Raw genomic sequence first — 17500 nt, forward strand, 5'->3', positions numbered from 1 at the left:
ATATATATATATATATATATATATATATATATATATGTATATATAAACATATATATTTATATATCTCCCTATTATAATACCAAGCTTGCACACTAAAAACTCGGCTTGCCGTAACACGATCCCTATGAAATTGCTGTGGCACTTAGCGGACATGCCGACAATATTTGGTGTTTTGGCGTTCCAGAGTACCACTTGCATTTTGCACAATGCGTATTTTTGTCATTCCCCATGTACGGTCTGTCGTCTGCTACCAGCTATGTTGTACTGCTATCCCGTGCATGTGCACGGGTATCGCTGGTGTATATATATATATATATATATATATATATATATATATATATATATATATATATATATATATATTTTTTTTTTATTGTTGCGGATCTGGAAGTCATGAGCACACAGACATTCAGGTTCCTATAGATTAGTTATCTCGGTAAGTACGTGTCTTGTAGATAGTCCTTTTCCCTTGTTTAATGGGTAAATAAAGGCGCTGCGATTTGTATTAGGAAAACCCCATCTCCTGCAACAAGCGACAGCTGCAACCCCTCAGATCCCAGCGTCCCCCGCGAGCTTACTGGGTGGAGGGTTAAGCCCCCACCCACCGGTTCGCATGATGGAGCGCAAAAGTGGGGGAGGGGTGGAAAGCACAGAGGAGGAGAAGAAAAGGAACAGCCATTCCTCGAAGAAAAGGACTTTGCAATTGGGGTTTCACCACCTCAGAGTGGGACTCCGCCCAGGATGGGAGGAGTGAGCCTCCTTGGCCAATCAGGGGTTTCACCACCTCAGAGCGGGACTCTGCCCACGATGGGAGGAGTGGGCCTCCTTGGCCAATCAAGGACTTCACCACCTCAGACCAAGAACGGAGGGGGCCGGAGACATTTTGTCCTCCCCCCTTCCCCCCCCCAAAAGAGGCGAATAAATACGCGGCCGCGGTGTTGTAAGAGGGAGAGAAAGGAAGGATCACATCTCGGTACATGGCCTTGGTGGTCATCTGGGCGCTCATCTTGCTCGTGGCCAACACATCTCGAGGGACAACGAAGGAGGCGCAACGAATGCTTGCGTTGGTGGGCTCGAAGCGTGCCCAGTCTGTTTTGTGCGCGACGAGTCTGTCGAGTGCGCATCTCTGGCCGGGTCCGGCGCTGACTGCATCGAACAGATTGGAGGCATCTCGCTGGCACCTGGTTCTGCGGACCACTTCGCGACGCTGTTCTGGGTCGCTCGTCAGCTAGAAGACCACACGAGGTAGACAGATCCAAGGCAGGTCCTAATAAAGACCATTGTTCCGACTGTGTGTGTGTGTGTGTGTGTGTGTGTGTGTGTGTGTGTGTGTGTGTGTGTGTGTGTGTGTGTGTGTGTGTGTGTGTGTGTGTGTGTGTGTGTGTGTGTGTGTGTGTGTGTGGGCCCGTCTAGTAAGTAGTGAATTGTTTAAGTGCCTTTGCCTGTACATACTTGCATTCCTTATATTTGGTTTAAATCTGCTCTCTTGTGCTTCCCTCCTTCCCCCCATTGTTTGAATGTCAAGCTGCTCGTTGCGTCACTTTCTGCCATTGACCGCCACGTTGCGCTCGGGATGTTAACTGGCTATTAAGGCTGATAAAAGTGATCATTTGGTCCGACGGGATTTGGCGATTTAAAACCGCTCGGCTTCGCACATGAAACGAGCACGCTTAAGCGGCTCGTTTTCGCGCAAGTCCCCTCGAGGTATAAACTCCCGGTATTTCTGTCCGCGCAAATAATTAGGTAAATCGATAATTCGGCGATCCACCCTGTAGCGCGTGGACAGAATAATTGGCTAGTTTATGATGCGTTAAGGCATCCATGACTGGATTTCGGGGTTGGTACGGAAAGTCACGACGGGATTGCGGCCGTCGGTGGGCGCGCGACCGCGATTTGGCTGGAACGGTCATCCGCACGCCGAACGCGGCGGAAACCCACAACACTATATGAATGTATGTATATATATATATATATATATATATATATATATATATATATATATATATATATATATATATATATATATATGTATGTGTGTATGTATGTGTGTGTGTGTGTGTGTGTGTGTGTGTGTGTGTGTTTGTGTGTGTGTGTGTGTGTGTGTGTGTGTGTGTGTGTGTGTGTGTGTGTGTGTGTGTGTGTGTGTGTGTGTGTGTGTGTGTGTGTGTGTGTGTGTGTGTGTGTGTGTGTGTGTGTGTGTGTGTGTGTGTGTGTATATGTGAAAAAATATATATGTGTGTATGTGTATGTATGTATGTGTGTATATATATATATATATATGTCTATATATATGTCTATATATATATATAGACCAAAGTCCATATATATCCATATATTTATAAATATATATATATATATATATATATATATATATATATATATATATATATATATATATATATATATATATAATGTATATGTATGTTTGTGTATAATCTGGATCCGGATTCAGATCTTCACCAAAATCGAATCAATTCTTCCTTGTTACATCCCCAACCTGCCCACCAAGTTTTGTCAGAATTCGTCCACAATTTTTCAGATGATATCGCACAATATATCGTTTTCGCCTGATCACTCAAACGTGAAAAATCATCTTCTTCTTCTTTCGGCTGCTCCCGTTAGGGGTCGCCACAGTGGATCATCCGTTATGATCCGCATAATGATTTGGCACAGGTTTTACGCCAGATGCCCTTCCTGATGCAACCCTGGTCGCCTCTTACGACACAGGGATATGGTCCACCTATTCTCACCGGGGCATACTCAATGGTGAAAAATAACTTTAAAAATTCTCGGATCTGGATCCGGATTTGGATCTTCACCAAAAGTCTCATCATTTTGTCCTTGTCGTGTACCCAAGCTCTCCACCAAATTTCGTCCGAATCTGTCCACAACTCTGAGGTATTTTGTTCACAAAGAAACAGATTGGGGTGAAAACATAATCTCTGTCTCCCTTCGGTGGGTGGAGGTAATGATCAGTAAGAGATTAATAAAGTGATATTGAATTGATAACGTGATTTTGACAGAACGTTAACACAGTCATCAAAAACTGGATGGGGAAAGTTGAATTGCCAGCCTTGCATGGCAGATGTGACCCCGTATACCACGTCCCTGGCTCTGCTACCTTTGAGTCAACAATAAATAATACCAGCTTTATAAATTAATAAAGGTATCGTATGTGTTTTTGTGGGCCCACTGGAGTTTGGGCCCTGGACAAATGTCCCTGTACACTACCTGCAGTTCCCCCCCCACCCCACCCCGCAGCTATCGAGTCATTTGTGTTGTGAAGATTGTATGTTGAGATTGCAGTTATTTGTTGTCAACAACAGAAATTTAATTATCATGGTGTTTGCACATTTGCGTTATGAAAATATTGCTTTCCACAGGTTTATTATTACACCTCTGTGTTCAGGTCTCAAGTGAGTATGTTGTTATACACTGTCTGGGATTTTCCCGGGAACGATCGAGTAATATGTTTTTGTGACGATCGTAGGTTGAGGTTGTTGTAATTTGTTGTATTTAAAAAATGAAATCAATAAAAAGAAGTTAAAAGAAGGAAAAGTGGTCCAAGCGCATTTTGCAATGCCTAAGATTGGTAATTCATACAAAACCATAAGGCCAACATTCCCCAATTTGTCATGCAGGAAATATTTAAATACATATTTCATGCAATATCCCCTGGTAACGCCAGGTACTTCAGCTCGTTTCCTATATACATAAAAAAATACATTTCTTTTTGAAAAATACAAAATGTTGGTGTGCCTTGTTCCACAATGAGTACAGGGTGTTACACAAAGAGTTTATTTACAGGGTGTTACACAAAGAGTAACTTTTAATGTTTATTTACAAAGAAACAGAAACCTCACAAACGTGAACCAAACATTTCTTGAAAGCTTCTACAATGATTGATATTGCAGTAAGTCACTGTTCGAGTTTGTCAGAGCCCAAGGTTGGAAATTGGCATTGATGCAAAATCCTTGTAACTTACGTTCTCGATGTGTGTTCAGACAGGCATTGATCCTGACTCCAAATTTCTGTCCAACTTCCGTGTCGGTCTCATGTGGCAATGCCTGGAGGTAGTCTGACACCTCCTGCTTCAGATCATCCAGTGTGGCAGGGTGGTTGGTGTAGACAGAGCCCTTGACAGTCCCCCAGAACCAGTAGTCCGAAGGGTTCAAGTCTGGGCTATGGGGTGCCCCATCATGAGCGGTACCCAGGGCAACAAGACAGTTTCTGAAGAGCTGCCACAGGAAAGTGATGGTGCCACCAGCTGTATGCAGTGGTGCACCACCCTGCATAAACCAGGTCATGCTGAGCTGGTTTGGGGTGACCTTTTGGACCAGATCATTATGGAACTTCTGGAGCATGGCCCGGTAGCCCTCATCATTGATCGTCACCATCTTGCTGTTCTCATTCTCGAACAAGTAAGGCCCAAGCGTTCCCCATCTGACATTGAAGGTGCATAAGCATGTGACAAATACTTTTCAGGTACTTCTCAGTGATCTCTTCAGGTGGTTCTGCCCCCCTGAAAATGTTGTCGTGGTTGTTGATGGCACCATTCAAGTGGAAATGGGTTTCATCACTGAACCAGACAAGGTTGATCCAGTTTGGGTACCGATCCATCCTGTCACTGAGCCAATTGCACAAATAAAGTCTCCTTCTCATGTCATCTTCTCATCTTTATGCCTAAAGAGATGATGTATGGGAAAAGTTTCAGTTCCTTAGTGAGGATACGCCAGACTGATGTTGGTTTGATGCCAAGCTCCTGGGAGCGCAGCTGGTGGGACTTCTTGAGACTGTCAACTGCAGCATCCCGCATGGTGTCGATGTTGGCTTGGCTTTTGGTTACTGATGCTGGCCTTCCACTGTTGCCCTTGCTCTGGTTGTGCACTGTACCCTTGTGCTCAAAATGTTTCACAATATGTTGAATGGCACAATTTGTGGGACCATCACGTGTTCTGAGGTCGTATTCCTGGCAAAACCTCCGGCAGGTGTCCACATATGATTTAGTCTCATACCACAGAGCCACCACTTTTGTCTTCTGCTTCACTGTCAATGGCATAGTTGAGCTACAGAGCTAAAAATCCCAGGGAATAAATACCATGATAATACCACCAAACCCTGAAAAGGAAAACGGTAAAGGTCAAAAACAAAGAAATGGCAGGAAGTAAAAGTTGTATCAATCTTTTTGGTACACCTCGTATTTCATTCATATAACTTTTAGAACTCCTCTCCTCCCCACACTTTGAGAATTCCACTAAGGACCAGGATTTTACACAACGTGTTAGTTGTTAACATCACAGCCCATGATAATAAACTCAAAGCCGGTGCGAGTTGACACATTTACTCGACATGATTTGTGGCATACAGAAACAATACAAAGATGAGGCTTTAAAAGGCATGGGACAGTTCGCGACCATCGTAGACACTCCAGAGATGCAACGATTCAAGGAAAACCAGAAGCTCTTCAGTGAGGTTGGTGGCTTTGAGGAAAAAAGAACAAAGAATGAGAAACGCTATTTCCTAATAGTCTACAAACGGTGAAAAATACTTAAAGCCATGGCAAATCGTTGTTGCTGTTGCTGTTGCTTTGTAGATCCAGTACAAGTCGGAGATGAAGAACATAAAAGGAAAATCTACAGCTGTGCAAGAAACACCTGAGCTTCTCCGGGTCAAGGAGAACCAAAAGAATTACAGCCTGGTAAGCAATTTCAGGTGCTTTCCTTCCCTTTTCCACTTTCGATTTATGAGACTATGTTTTCCTTTTACAGAAAGGTACAACCTCTCTTTGGAATCTGGTTACTTGGCAGGGATGATATAATGCAAACAGAATGTTAATATTACTTTGTGTGTGAATCTCCGAAATGACCCCACCAATGCGTGTTTCTGCGACAGCTGCAATACAAGGCAGAATCAGAGAAAAACAAAGGAAGATCTCTTTCTGTGCAAGAGACTCCAGAAATTATTCGAGCCAGGGAGAACCAAAAGAACTTCAGCTTGGTACTTATTTATTTGCTTCTTTCTGAGTCTGATTATAAGCTTTTGTTTCAGCGTAAATGTAAAATCAACTTTGGTTCAAAGTTGTCTTCCTTGTGCATCTTATTGATTGTAAACAAGTGATTCACTCCTGATCTTGTCTCTTAAAGTAAAGCCTCCACTCTCACAAGTAATTGTGAGTGCAGTCATAAACAGCAACTAATGCCAGAATGTAGACTTACCATTAGCAGTTCACATCAAATTATGTTGTATAAACTTTTTCAACTTTAACTTGTATCACTTAACGCCCCCTTTTTGCCTTCCAAAAGCAAACAATGTGGGTCTGGATCATATTTTGTTGTGCATCATCACAGTTATTTAAGTTTTTTTCCAGTACAGTAGTTGCAAATTATAATTGTGACCAATTAACTTGACCAAAGTTATTATATTTCAACAAACGGCGCTTTGTTCCTCTTCATCGAGAAATGGCAGTGATTTGATACGTGAGAAACATCGAATAAAATGATAAATTCATGCAATCATTCTGGTATGGAATCTGAGGTCTGAAAGAAAGTTGAATTGGTTTCATCCCCCCCCCCCACATCAAAACTTGAGACAAAGGGGCTCAAAGGAAAATGTAATAACAAAGTAATTATTTGCTGAACTTAGCCTGATATATAGCATGCATCCACACACTTTATGGCAAGATCGGTGGCACTTTAAAGTCCCAGGGGAAATAAAACAACAAACAAAAATAAAGAGGATTTATTTTAAAGGCACTTTCATTTCCACCTTTATATAATACTCTCCAGGATGATGCCACTCTCCTTTTGTCAGGTCAGGTTCGATCTGTGACCTGCTACAGGTACCATGTAAACCTGTACTAACCTGTTCCATGGTCGGGTTGTCGGCGACTAAACCGTCTCCCCCACCAGGTTTTCTGGTGAGGAGGGTGTTTGGATATGGACACCCAGCAGGATTAAAAACAAAACCTGTCAAAGGGCGGAGGAGCTCCTCGTGAGCCAACGGCCATCCATATCTAGTGCCCAACTGTGTCTGCGGATGTCCTCCTGCAGTTGGGTTACTTTTTATGAGGAGGTTGGTGGCAGGATTTGCACTCCGGCCACCGAAAACCCTTCATTCCGCAAAACGCAAAAACGCAAAAAAATCTGAAAACCCACTCCGTGGGAGTACCTCCTGTGCAGCTTCCCTTCGCAGGGCAGCTCACCGGATGACGGGATTGGGGCAAAACCTTCGGGACCACCAATCTTTGATGATAGGAGGGAAACCAAGGGGTAACATCCCTGGGTCAGATTGCGGGAGAGTGTGTCGGAGTGGTGCTGAGGTATCGTCCACCAGACGGCGGTCTCCTTGGGTTAACCTGAGGCGGTCCCTTCGGGTGGGTGCCTGCAATGTCCTATCCCCAAGAGTGGATGATCACCTGTCTGTTATCATCTGAGCTCAAGCGTTTGGACATCGGGATTGCAGCTCTCTCTGAGGTTCGGAGACCGGATTGTGGCGAGATAATGGTGGGTGGTTACACCTACTATTGGTCTGGTCGCTCTGATGGTTACCATACCCAAGGAGTTGCTGTGGCTGTGTCCAATAAGCTGACCCCAATGATAATTGAGGTAACACCGGTCAACGAGCGTATTATGAGATTAAGGATTCGTCACTCCTTAGGTGTCATTTCCCTGGTCTCTGTTTATGCTCCGACTGAGGCGAGTGATCTCACCGTGAAGGACGCATTCTACGCCACGCTCGAGTCTGTGGTTGATCAGTGCCCCAGACGAGATACACTTCTAGTCTTGGGGGATTTCAATGCATCGACTGGAACTGATAGGGATGGTTATGAAGTGTGTGTTGGTCCCCATGGGTCAGGAACTATGAACCAGAATAGCATTAAGTTCCTTGACTTTGCAAGAAGTCATGGACTTAGGGTGGCTGGTTCATGGTTTCAGCGCCCACAAGCTCATCGCTGGACTTGGTATTCCAACGCTGGCGGTGTGGCAAAGGAGATTGACCATGTCCTCATTAACGGTCGTTGGAGGATGATCCAGAACTGCAGGGTCTACCGGAGTGCTCAGTTCTTCAATACTGACCACAGGCTTGTTGTAGCAACTCTAAAGCTGCACCTGAAATCCTGGAGAATGGTACCATCCCAGCCTAGGCTGGATGTTGGCAAGCTCAGGGATGAGAGAGTAGCTGAGGAGTTTGCGAACAGGCTGAGTGGACACTTGGGGGGTCTGGGTGCTTTGGGTGGTCCTGAAGAGTTGTGGAGTGCCTTCAAGACCACCGTCCTTGATGTTGCCGGTGGATGTCTTGGAGCTCACCACAGGGCAAAGAAGAATTTTGTCTCTCAAGGGACACTGGATAACATTGACCAGAGTCGCAGGGCCAGGCTGAATGGCAGAGCTGAGCTGTTCAGGGAGCTGTGGCAAAAAACTGTACGTACACTGAGGGTGGACAAGGAGGCCTATGTGCGAGGAATCTGTGAGGGGGTAGAGCATCACCTGTGGACAGGTGATTCTCGTCCCGCTTACAGGGGAATTTGCGCATTGCGTTCATCCAAGCCCATCCCTCGGAGCACTGCAGTTCGAGCAGAGAGTGGTAGGCTCTTGATAGAGGAGTCTGAAGTGAAGGCCTGCTGGTTGGTTACTTTGAGCGGTTGTACCAGGCTGATCCCCCAGCTGTCGAGTTGGACGTCAAGGGTGTTACAATCCCTGTTGCTGACCCTCAAATAAACTGTGGTCCACCTTCGCTTGTGGAAACACGGGCTGCGGTGAACCAGTTGAAACAGGGCAAAGCTCCAGGGATCTGTGGCATCCATGCTGAACTTCTCAAGGTTGGTGGAAGTGCTGCACTCGTGTCGTTGCATACAGTTTTGTGCTCTGCCTGGAACACAGGCATCATCCCAACTGACTGGAAGAGGAGCCTTGTTGTCCCTCTCTGGAAAGGGAAGGGTGATCGCCAAGACTGCAACAACTACCGAGGGGTGACGCTGCTCTCAGTGCCGGGCAAGGTCTTTGCTCGGATAATTCTTGATAGGGTTCGCCACCATCTGCTTGAGCACCAGCGTCCGGAGCAGTCAGGCTTTACACCAAAGAGGTCAACGATTGACCGTATCCTTGCCCTTCGTGTCCTCACCGAACGCAGACGAGAGTTTCGGCAGGGGCTGCTTGCAGCCTATGTTGATCTCTGTAAAGCGTTCGATTCAGTGAATCGGGATGTCCTCTGGAGGATTCTTGGTCTTCGTGGGGTGTCACCAAAACTGATCGATTTGATGTCTGAACTCTACTCTGGTACTGAGAGTACTGTGAAGTGTGGTGGTACCATCTCTGACTTATTTCCAGTTATTACTGGAGTTCGTCAGGGGTGTGTACTGGCCCCCACACTTTTGAGCACTTTATGGACTGGATTTTAGGGAGGATGTCGGAGAGATCAAGCTGCGGTGCATCGTTTGGGAATGTCAAGATCTCGGACCTTGATTTTGCAAATGATGCAGTCATCTTTGCGGAGACTTTAGATATCCTTTTGGGGGCCCTCGAGGTGCTGAATGAGGAGTTGGAGCCGCTGGGATTACGGGTTTCTTGGGTCAAAACTAAGATCCAGGCTTTCGGTGACATCTTGGATGCTGCTGTCCTGTCTTTGTCTGTTTGTGGTGAGGATGTTGAGGTCGTGGAGAGATTCACTTACCTTGGCAGTGATATTCATGTCTTTGCTGGCTGCGAGTCGGAGGTCAATAGATGTCTGGGACGGGCCTGGGGAGTCATGGATTCACTGGATCATGGGGTGTGGCGCTGCCGGTACCTGTGCGGGAGGACGAAAGTCCGAGTCTTCAGGTCCTTGGTACTTCCGGTCTTGCTCTATGGATGTGAGACTTGGACTCTGACCAAGGATCTGAGACGGAGACTTAATTCCTTTGGTACCAGGTCTCTACGGAGAATCCTTGGCTATCGCAGGTCGGATTTTGTGTGCAACGAGCGGTTGCTGAGAGAGACTCGGATGAGATTTGTTACCTGCATAGTCCGTGAGCGTCAGTTGCGGCTGTATGGACATGTGGCTCGTTTTCCTGATGCTGATCCTTCTCACCAGATTCTCTCAGCGAGGGAGTCTCATGAGTGGAGGAGGCCAGTGGGCTGACCACGTTCCTCGTGGTTGCAGCAGGTTAACCATCATCTCAAGGAGATGGGGATGGGCCTGGCATCTGCCTGGGGGATGGCCAGACGGAGGCCCCTGGAGTACCGGCGGAAAGTGGACGCAGCGACGCGCTGTTCTGGCACATGCTCCCACACCTGACCTGACCTGATGATGCAGACTTGACTTTTGTAAACAGAGTTCATGCGAACTAGTCAAAGATCACGGTCATTTGGAAGTTTATTTTGGGTGAACTCTGCTCTCAATGGTTTACTGTGGAACTGAAGCATGAACTCAATCTCAAACAAACTCAAACTTACATGAGCTCACACTTTGGTCCATTTTGACTCATCTCTGTTTTTAATACCTGACATTGCCAATGCGTTTAATCACACATGGCCAATCATATGATGCACATGCATTATCACAAACATGGGATACAGAAAATATGATCACAAACATGATGCACGTCAACATATATAATCACAAACATGATGGACATATATGAATGATTACAAACATGACATACAAATCATGTGATCACAAACATGATGTACATATTGTTACATACACATATACACACACACACACACACACACACACACACACACACACACACACACACACACACACACACACACACACACACACACACACACACACATACATACATACATACATACATATAGTGTTGTGGGTTTCCGCCGCGTTCGGCGTGCGGACGACCGTTCTAGCCAAATCACGGTCGCACGCCCACTGAAGGCCGCAATCCAGTCGTGACTTGCCGGACCAACCCCGAAATCCAGTCACGGATGCCTTAACGCATCACAAACAATGCGTTACACACCTCGCCATGACACCCGGACATGAGGTTGCGTTTTCCCGCATACCAACCGCCATTTCCCTCTCATACTGCTCTCTCACACACGCGTTTCCTCTCACACACGCCCTTTAACTCAGGTATGCCATTTCACTCATGCGCGCCATTTTGCTCACGCATTCGCCACACTCGCAAGCACACAAATCTGGACAACCGCGCTGGGGATTCCCGCAACCTCAAGCGCTCCCGGGGTCTCCATACCACCCAAGCTCCGCGTGTACCTGTTCACAGCACTCGCCCCCCCCCCCAACCTCGCAAAGCTCGACCGGACACACCCGGTCGTGATCCGCTTCAAGGGGGCACATTCCCTCCCCTTGTTCCTGGAGGAGGCCATCATGCTGCTCGCACCGGCTCACGACACATTCTGCCAGCTCACCCCCATTGTCCTCCACTACTTGTACCTGTGTGCTCGTCTTTCACCCCGTCCAATTCAACCTCTATCTCCCGTGTCTCTGTTTCCGTTGTCTTTGTTGTTCTTTTTTCTGTTATTACTTTTAATTCCTGCGTCCTCTCCTCGTATTTATTAGTTTCTCCTTTTATTATCAGCGTCTCCATCACCATCAATTTGTCCGTCCTCGTCACCTCCACGTGTCTCACCCTCCACGTGGTGACAGTGTCCCGCGTCATGACCTCACCCATCTCCATTGCGGGACCGACACAATCCACACTCCCCTCCAGCTCATTCGCTCCAACACTGGCGCCGCCATTTTGTGCTCCACCGTCCGCATTTCGTCGCGCGCAATCGCCATTATGCCCTTCATGCTCACCTGCAGGCCTAACTCCATGCACTGCATCTCACCCCTTTGGGTTTGCAAATCGTCCCTGATGCTTTGCGCGCTCGCATCCATTTTTTTTTGCATTTGTTGCGCATTTGCATCCATTTTGTTTTGCATTTGTTGTGCATTTGCATCCATTTTGTTTTCCATATCACGCGTGTTTGCGTCCATTTTGTTTTCCATATCACGTGTGTTTGCGTCCATTTTGTTTTCCATATCACGCATGTTTGCGTCCATTTTGTTTTCCATATCGCACGTGTTTGCGTCCATTTTCCCCATCAATGCCTGAAACATCTCCATCATCCAATCCGTGAGCGAATTCGCACGTGGGGGGCGTTCGTCCGCCGCCCCAGCCACTGCGCCCATTTCGGACTCTGCATTTATTTGCGGGGAATAGTCAACCTGCATGGCAGTGTCCTGCACGGTGATCTCGTCCTGGCCCATAGATTGTATATCTAAATCTATTCCCTCCTGCCCCTGCTCGCCTTGAGCTGCCATTTTGCGTATCGGGAATAAATTTGAAATGCTCGCAATTTAATGGGAACGGAGGGTCGCTTTGCACACCCTTGGTACGATTCCTGTTCATTCCGTTTGGAGACGGAGGGAGTTGAATTCCACTTCCTGCCACCAATGTTACAGGATCCGCCGCGTTCAGCGTGCGGACGACCGTTCTAACCAAATCGCGGTCGCACGCCCACCGAAGGCCGCAATCCAGTCGTGACTTTCCGGACCAACCCCGAAATCCAATCACGGATGCCTTAACGCATCACAAACGAGCCAATTATTCTGTCCATGCGCTACAGGGTCGATCACTGAATTATCGATGTATCCAATTCTTCGCGCGGACAAAAATACCTGGAGTTTATACCTCGACGGGACCTGCATGCAAACGAGACGCTTAAGCGGCTCGTTCCATATGCGAGGCCAAGCGGTTATATATCGCCAAGTCCTGTCGGACGACATTTACTTTTAGCGGCTTTAAAAGCCAGTTAATATCCCGAGCGCACCATGACAGTCAATACAGGAAAGGGACGCAACGAGCAGGTGAATGTTCAACAATGGGGGCATTTATTTGCAGCAGGCATGCAGTCAATGAATGAGGGGATGGGGACAAGACACGAGCAAAAGCCTACAGCCGAGTTCTATTTGGAATGTACAAGCATGTACTTACTCACAATTATAATTAGAGACAAGGCGCCACCGACTTTCATTCAAAAACCCAAGAAAGAAAAGACACGGGCTCGTAAACCTTTAATATTCCTCAGAGCCGGGATGACCGAAAGGCTCCGAGAGGCCAGGGGGGTTACCTGGCCACCCTGGTGGCGACTCGATGGTCTTCTGATCGGCGACCCCTGGTGTCTCTGTTCGGTCTGGTGCGTCGCGAACACGCCAGTTGCTTGGGCGGCTTGACGAGCAGCTTGTACTGCTGCTTGGTCGGCCCCAGTGGCCCGGCTTCGTCGCGGCCCCTTTTTGGCGAGCCTGGCCGGCGACGCTTCGGAGGAGCGAAGTTGATGCTCTTTCAGAGTTGATGCTCCTCTAGACCCCGTTCAGTCCTCGGTGTTGCCCGACCGTATCAGGGCTGTCTGCCCGGACCCCCACGCTCTGATGCTGCCGCTAGCTCCGACGACTCCAAGCTCCACCGGTGAACGACCCGTGTACAACGACGAACAACCACCTCCGCTCGTCAGCTTCACCACCAACTGCTCGTGTCGGCGTCCCATCGCGCCTTTTTATAGCCCTGAGGGGAGAAGCCGCTGTAGGCTTCGCCATCTGAAATCGGCGCCTTCCCCCTTTCACCTTTGAACCTTCACCCCAGGCTGGCTCCGCCCCTTTCAGCTCTGATTGGCTGGCTTTTTCCACGGCAGAGCCCATTTTTATCCGTTTATGCAAATCAGCCGTTTCACTGCTGTCTGCACACGGACGTTCCGATTGGCTGGCTTTTTCCAAGGCAAAGCCCGTTTTGATCGTTTATGCAAATCAGCCGCGAAACGGCTGACTGCACACGGAGACTGGAATGTGGTTCCTCCTGTCGCGCCACGAGTTCGTATCGACGGCACTTTTCCGCTGTCACTCAAGCAGGCGTGATGGTGTCGGAATGTTGATGGCACTGTGGTGGGGATGGCGTGGTTGTTGAGTTGTTGGCGTTGTGGTGGTGGCGTGGCTGTAGAGATGTTGTTGAGGAGATGTTGTTTGTTTAAAATTAAAGATAGAAAAAGAATAAAGGCTAACTCAAAGATTCACAGCCTGGCACACAAATAATTCCCTTTACACATCGATGGGGATTCCTATCCTGAAACACTTACTTATTGAAATAACTTATCTCTTGTGAACCTGAATGGTGTTCTGTGAATTTCCATCACCGTAACAATATCATATGATCACAAACATGAAGCACATAAAATATCATCACAAACATGATACACACAGGGCTGGTGCCAAACTATTTTGCGCCCGAGGCAAGGCCAGCTACTTGCATCCCCCCCAAAAAATTGCCATCTTCGATTTTTAAAAACAGATGTTTTGTAGAAAAAATAAAAAGCACAAAACTTGAAACTGCTAAATTTATTTTACCACAATAATTTGCTTACAGTCAGACAGAGAAACAAAAAACCCCACACAAACACAGTTAAAAACGTCTCATAAAAGTTTCAATTTCAGACACATCAAAATCTCACTTTGCGTGCCTTTTCCTTTGCAAATTTACTGGTTATGAACTAACAATAAACTATTATGAACAATGAAATATTATATTTTCCTTTTATTATGTTTTCTTACAACAATAATTTGCATAAAACTGTTACCCTTGAAGGTCAGGAATGCGCCCCTCTGAGGTCTGTGCCCTCGGCGGCTGCCAAGTTGGCCTTATGGTAGCGCCAGCCCTGGATACACATAATATGATCACAAATATGATGCACATATCATGATACACATATGATCACAAACATGATGCACATACCATGAGACCACAATTAGACCAAAGCTAAAATAATGCTTGTGGAGAAGGTCCCATTCATTGAGGTGACTGAGGAACATACCATCACTGATCATGGAAAAGACCTGCATGAAATATGGTCAACAGTAACATCACCATTGCTGGATTTTTTTGTTGTTGTTGTTAAGGTTGGAGAACATCCTGTGGGGAGTGGTTGCATTGTTAGTTGCTGGGTTACACACTTCCTGCATTTTAACCTTCCTTCAGCAAACCATTCATAATCACATTCAACCTCTGAAGACCTTTTCATCATCCAAACTTGTTACTTTGCTTGTGTTATGTGGTCATTAATGAGCATCCTTTTTACCTCCTTCATTTGATTAAACGTGTTTTTTTTTTTTTAGTGTTTGTTTATGTTTTTACTTTCTTTTCAATGGCTATTGATGCCACAAAACAACATGTTAATGATTGCCTTAGCATTATCTAATTGGCTTCGTGACACAATCTTGAGAGAAGTACAACCAGGCCTCGTGTTGTTCTCGTGTTGTGAATGTCCCACAGCTACAGTACAAGACAGATCTAGAGGATCTCAAAGGGAAAGTGACAGCTGTGCGAGATACCCCAGATATTCTCCGTGTGAAAGAGAACCAAAAGAATATTAGTATGGTACTTGCCCAGCTTGGAAGGTTGCTGTGCCAGTAGGAGTTAAACTGTGACAATTATACTGAAATCAACTCACTCTTACTATAAGTTATTTTTGCTTTTGTTATTGACACCTTCATTAACGTTTTGAGTGGATTTAGTTCTAATTTTCTATTTAACCTATCAACTAATAAACTCGATAGTTGAGTTCAAAGGCTAGATTGGTTTTAAAATCCCATTGCAAATCTAACCTCATTTTATCACCGATCTCAGAATTATTTAGTTTTGAGAGTATTTAGACAGTTGTTTGTGTGCTCTTTGATTTGTCACACTATCCCACAGCTGAGATACAAGGCAGACTTTGAAGAACTGAAGGGAAAAGGGATGGTCGTTCGAGACACACCGGAGATACTTCGTGTGAAAGAAAACCAAAAGAACTTCAGTTCGGTAAAGCTTGTTTGTCTATATTATAATAATAACTAGAAAGCATCTGAAAATGCAAAGCCCGTCCACGTTCGCTTTGTACTCGAACTAAACGTGACGAAAACGGCAGTTAAATAAATTATACATTTTATTAATTTGTGTTCTCCACAATGTCATCATAAAGGTTTATTGAAGATTTGATGACAAAAGCTCAATTGGTTAAAATTTTACGGCTCGGATATACAAACTCAATCTCAATGGTAAACAAGGATTTTACATTAAACATTTATGGCTGATCTATCACTTCACCGATGACATCATCTTCGCAATACTTTATTCCACATTAGGAGTAGAATGAGATGTGCCGAGTTAAAAAAAAAATTCCGATTAGCAGTTTCAGAGATATGTTTTAATGTTTTTGTGTTTAATCTAAGATGGCTGCCATTCCACGTGACCTATGATGTCACAATTATAATTAAAATATTCTTCATGGAGGGGTTTCTCCTACCCTGAAAATTGTGTGAATCGGACAAGTGGTTGCTGAGAAACAAAATGTAAAAAAAGGGTCGAAGAATAACAATAATAACTAGAACTGCCACTTTATAACTGCTGGCAGTGATGACCGGGTACCCAGTCCGTCCGCCTTTGATACAACATGGGACTTTGTGCAGATGACAGTCGCAAAGTTTCGCATTCATCGGGAAAGTGATTCCAGAAAAAAACATTATTGAAGAGTGATACAAACAGAGGCCTGCTTCGATATGGCGTGGGACTGAAGAGCTACGAACCGGGCAGCACAAAGTGTTCAATTTCCTTATTACTGGCGAACAGATTCAAATAATTAAATAATTCTGGCTGCCAAACCGCGTGACCGATCAGGTTGAAATTTTAAACTTTTGTTTCGCATGTCGGCTGAATTACAAATGTGGAGTTTCATATATATAGAAGCAGCGGTTCCAGAGTAAACATTAATTAATATTTATCCTTCAATCCAAGATGGCGGCCAAACCATGTGACTTGTTATGTCATAATTTTCACCACATGTGCAAACACGATCGGAGACGATAAGTGCAAATTTTCGCTTCGCTTGGTTAAGCAGTTCCAGAGAAAACATTATTTAATATTTTTCTTAAAACCAACATGGCTGCCAAACCCTGGGGCCGATCCCGTTGAAATTTCAAACCCTCATTCCGCATGACTGTTCCAGCATAAAGGTGATGTTTCACATTGATTGATGCAGTTGTTCCAGAGTAAACATTAATTAATATTTTTCCTTCAATCCACTATGGCTGCCAAACGTTGCGTCGTACCTCAAAAGGGGGTGAGAACTTTTTATTCGTCATGGAGAGGCGGTCATAGTGGTGGAGTTTCGCCTGGATCTGTTCAGTCGTGTCAGAGAAAAAGACGTTTTAAGATATTATTTTTCAATCCAAGATGGCTGACGAACCATGTGACCTATGACATCACAAGTTTATATTCTGCTTCCAACTGGGTATTGGAACACGTGTGTGAAGTTTCGTGTTAATCGGTAAAGGTGCGTTTTTCTATCCAAGATGGCCGCCAAACCATGTGACGTGTGACATCATAATTTTTAACTCTCGAGCAGACACGATGGTAGATGATAATTGCAAACTTTCGATTCCTTAGGTTAAGCGGTTCCAGAGAAAACATTATTTAATATTTTTCTTAAATCCAAGATGGCGGCCAAACCGTGTGACTTATCAATTCGAAATTAAC

The 17500-nt window shown here is 45.5% G+C and overlaps 1 protein-coding gene across 4 annotated transcripts in view; it reads left to right on the plus strand.

The window, feature by feature from the left end:
* The window catches only part of NEB (nebulin), a 439712-nt gene that overhangs the window by 377742 nt on the left and 44470 nt on the right, over positions 1 to 17500 (plus strand). For 3 of the 4 annotated variants that reach the window (XM_085869257.1, XM_085869258.1, XM_085869260.1), the window contains 5 exons: positions 5368 to 5472; positions 5594 to 5698; positions 5893 to 5997; positions 15260 to 15364; positions 15683 to 15787. In XM_085869257.1, the coding sequence (XP_085725383.1) occupies positions 5368 to 5472; positions 5594 to 5698; positions 5893 to 5997; positions 15260 to 15364; positions 15683 to 15787 (525 nt within the window). The remainder of the gene's footprint in view (positions 1 to 5367; positions 5473 to 5593; positions 5699 to 5892; positions 5998 to 15259; positions 15365 to 15682; positions 15788 to 17500) is intronic. The other variant, XM_085869259.1, reaches the window with a different exon arrangement.

Source organism: Eptatretus burgeri, chromosome 2 (genome assembly GCF_056783735.1).
Source record: "Eptatretus burgeri isolate ZD-2024b chromosome 2, Ebu_testis_v1, whole genome shotgun sequence".
In the NCBI taxonomy this organism is placed as follows: Eukaryota; Metazoa; Chordata; class Myxini; order Myxiniformes; family Myxinidae; genus Eptatretus; species Eptatretus burgeri.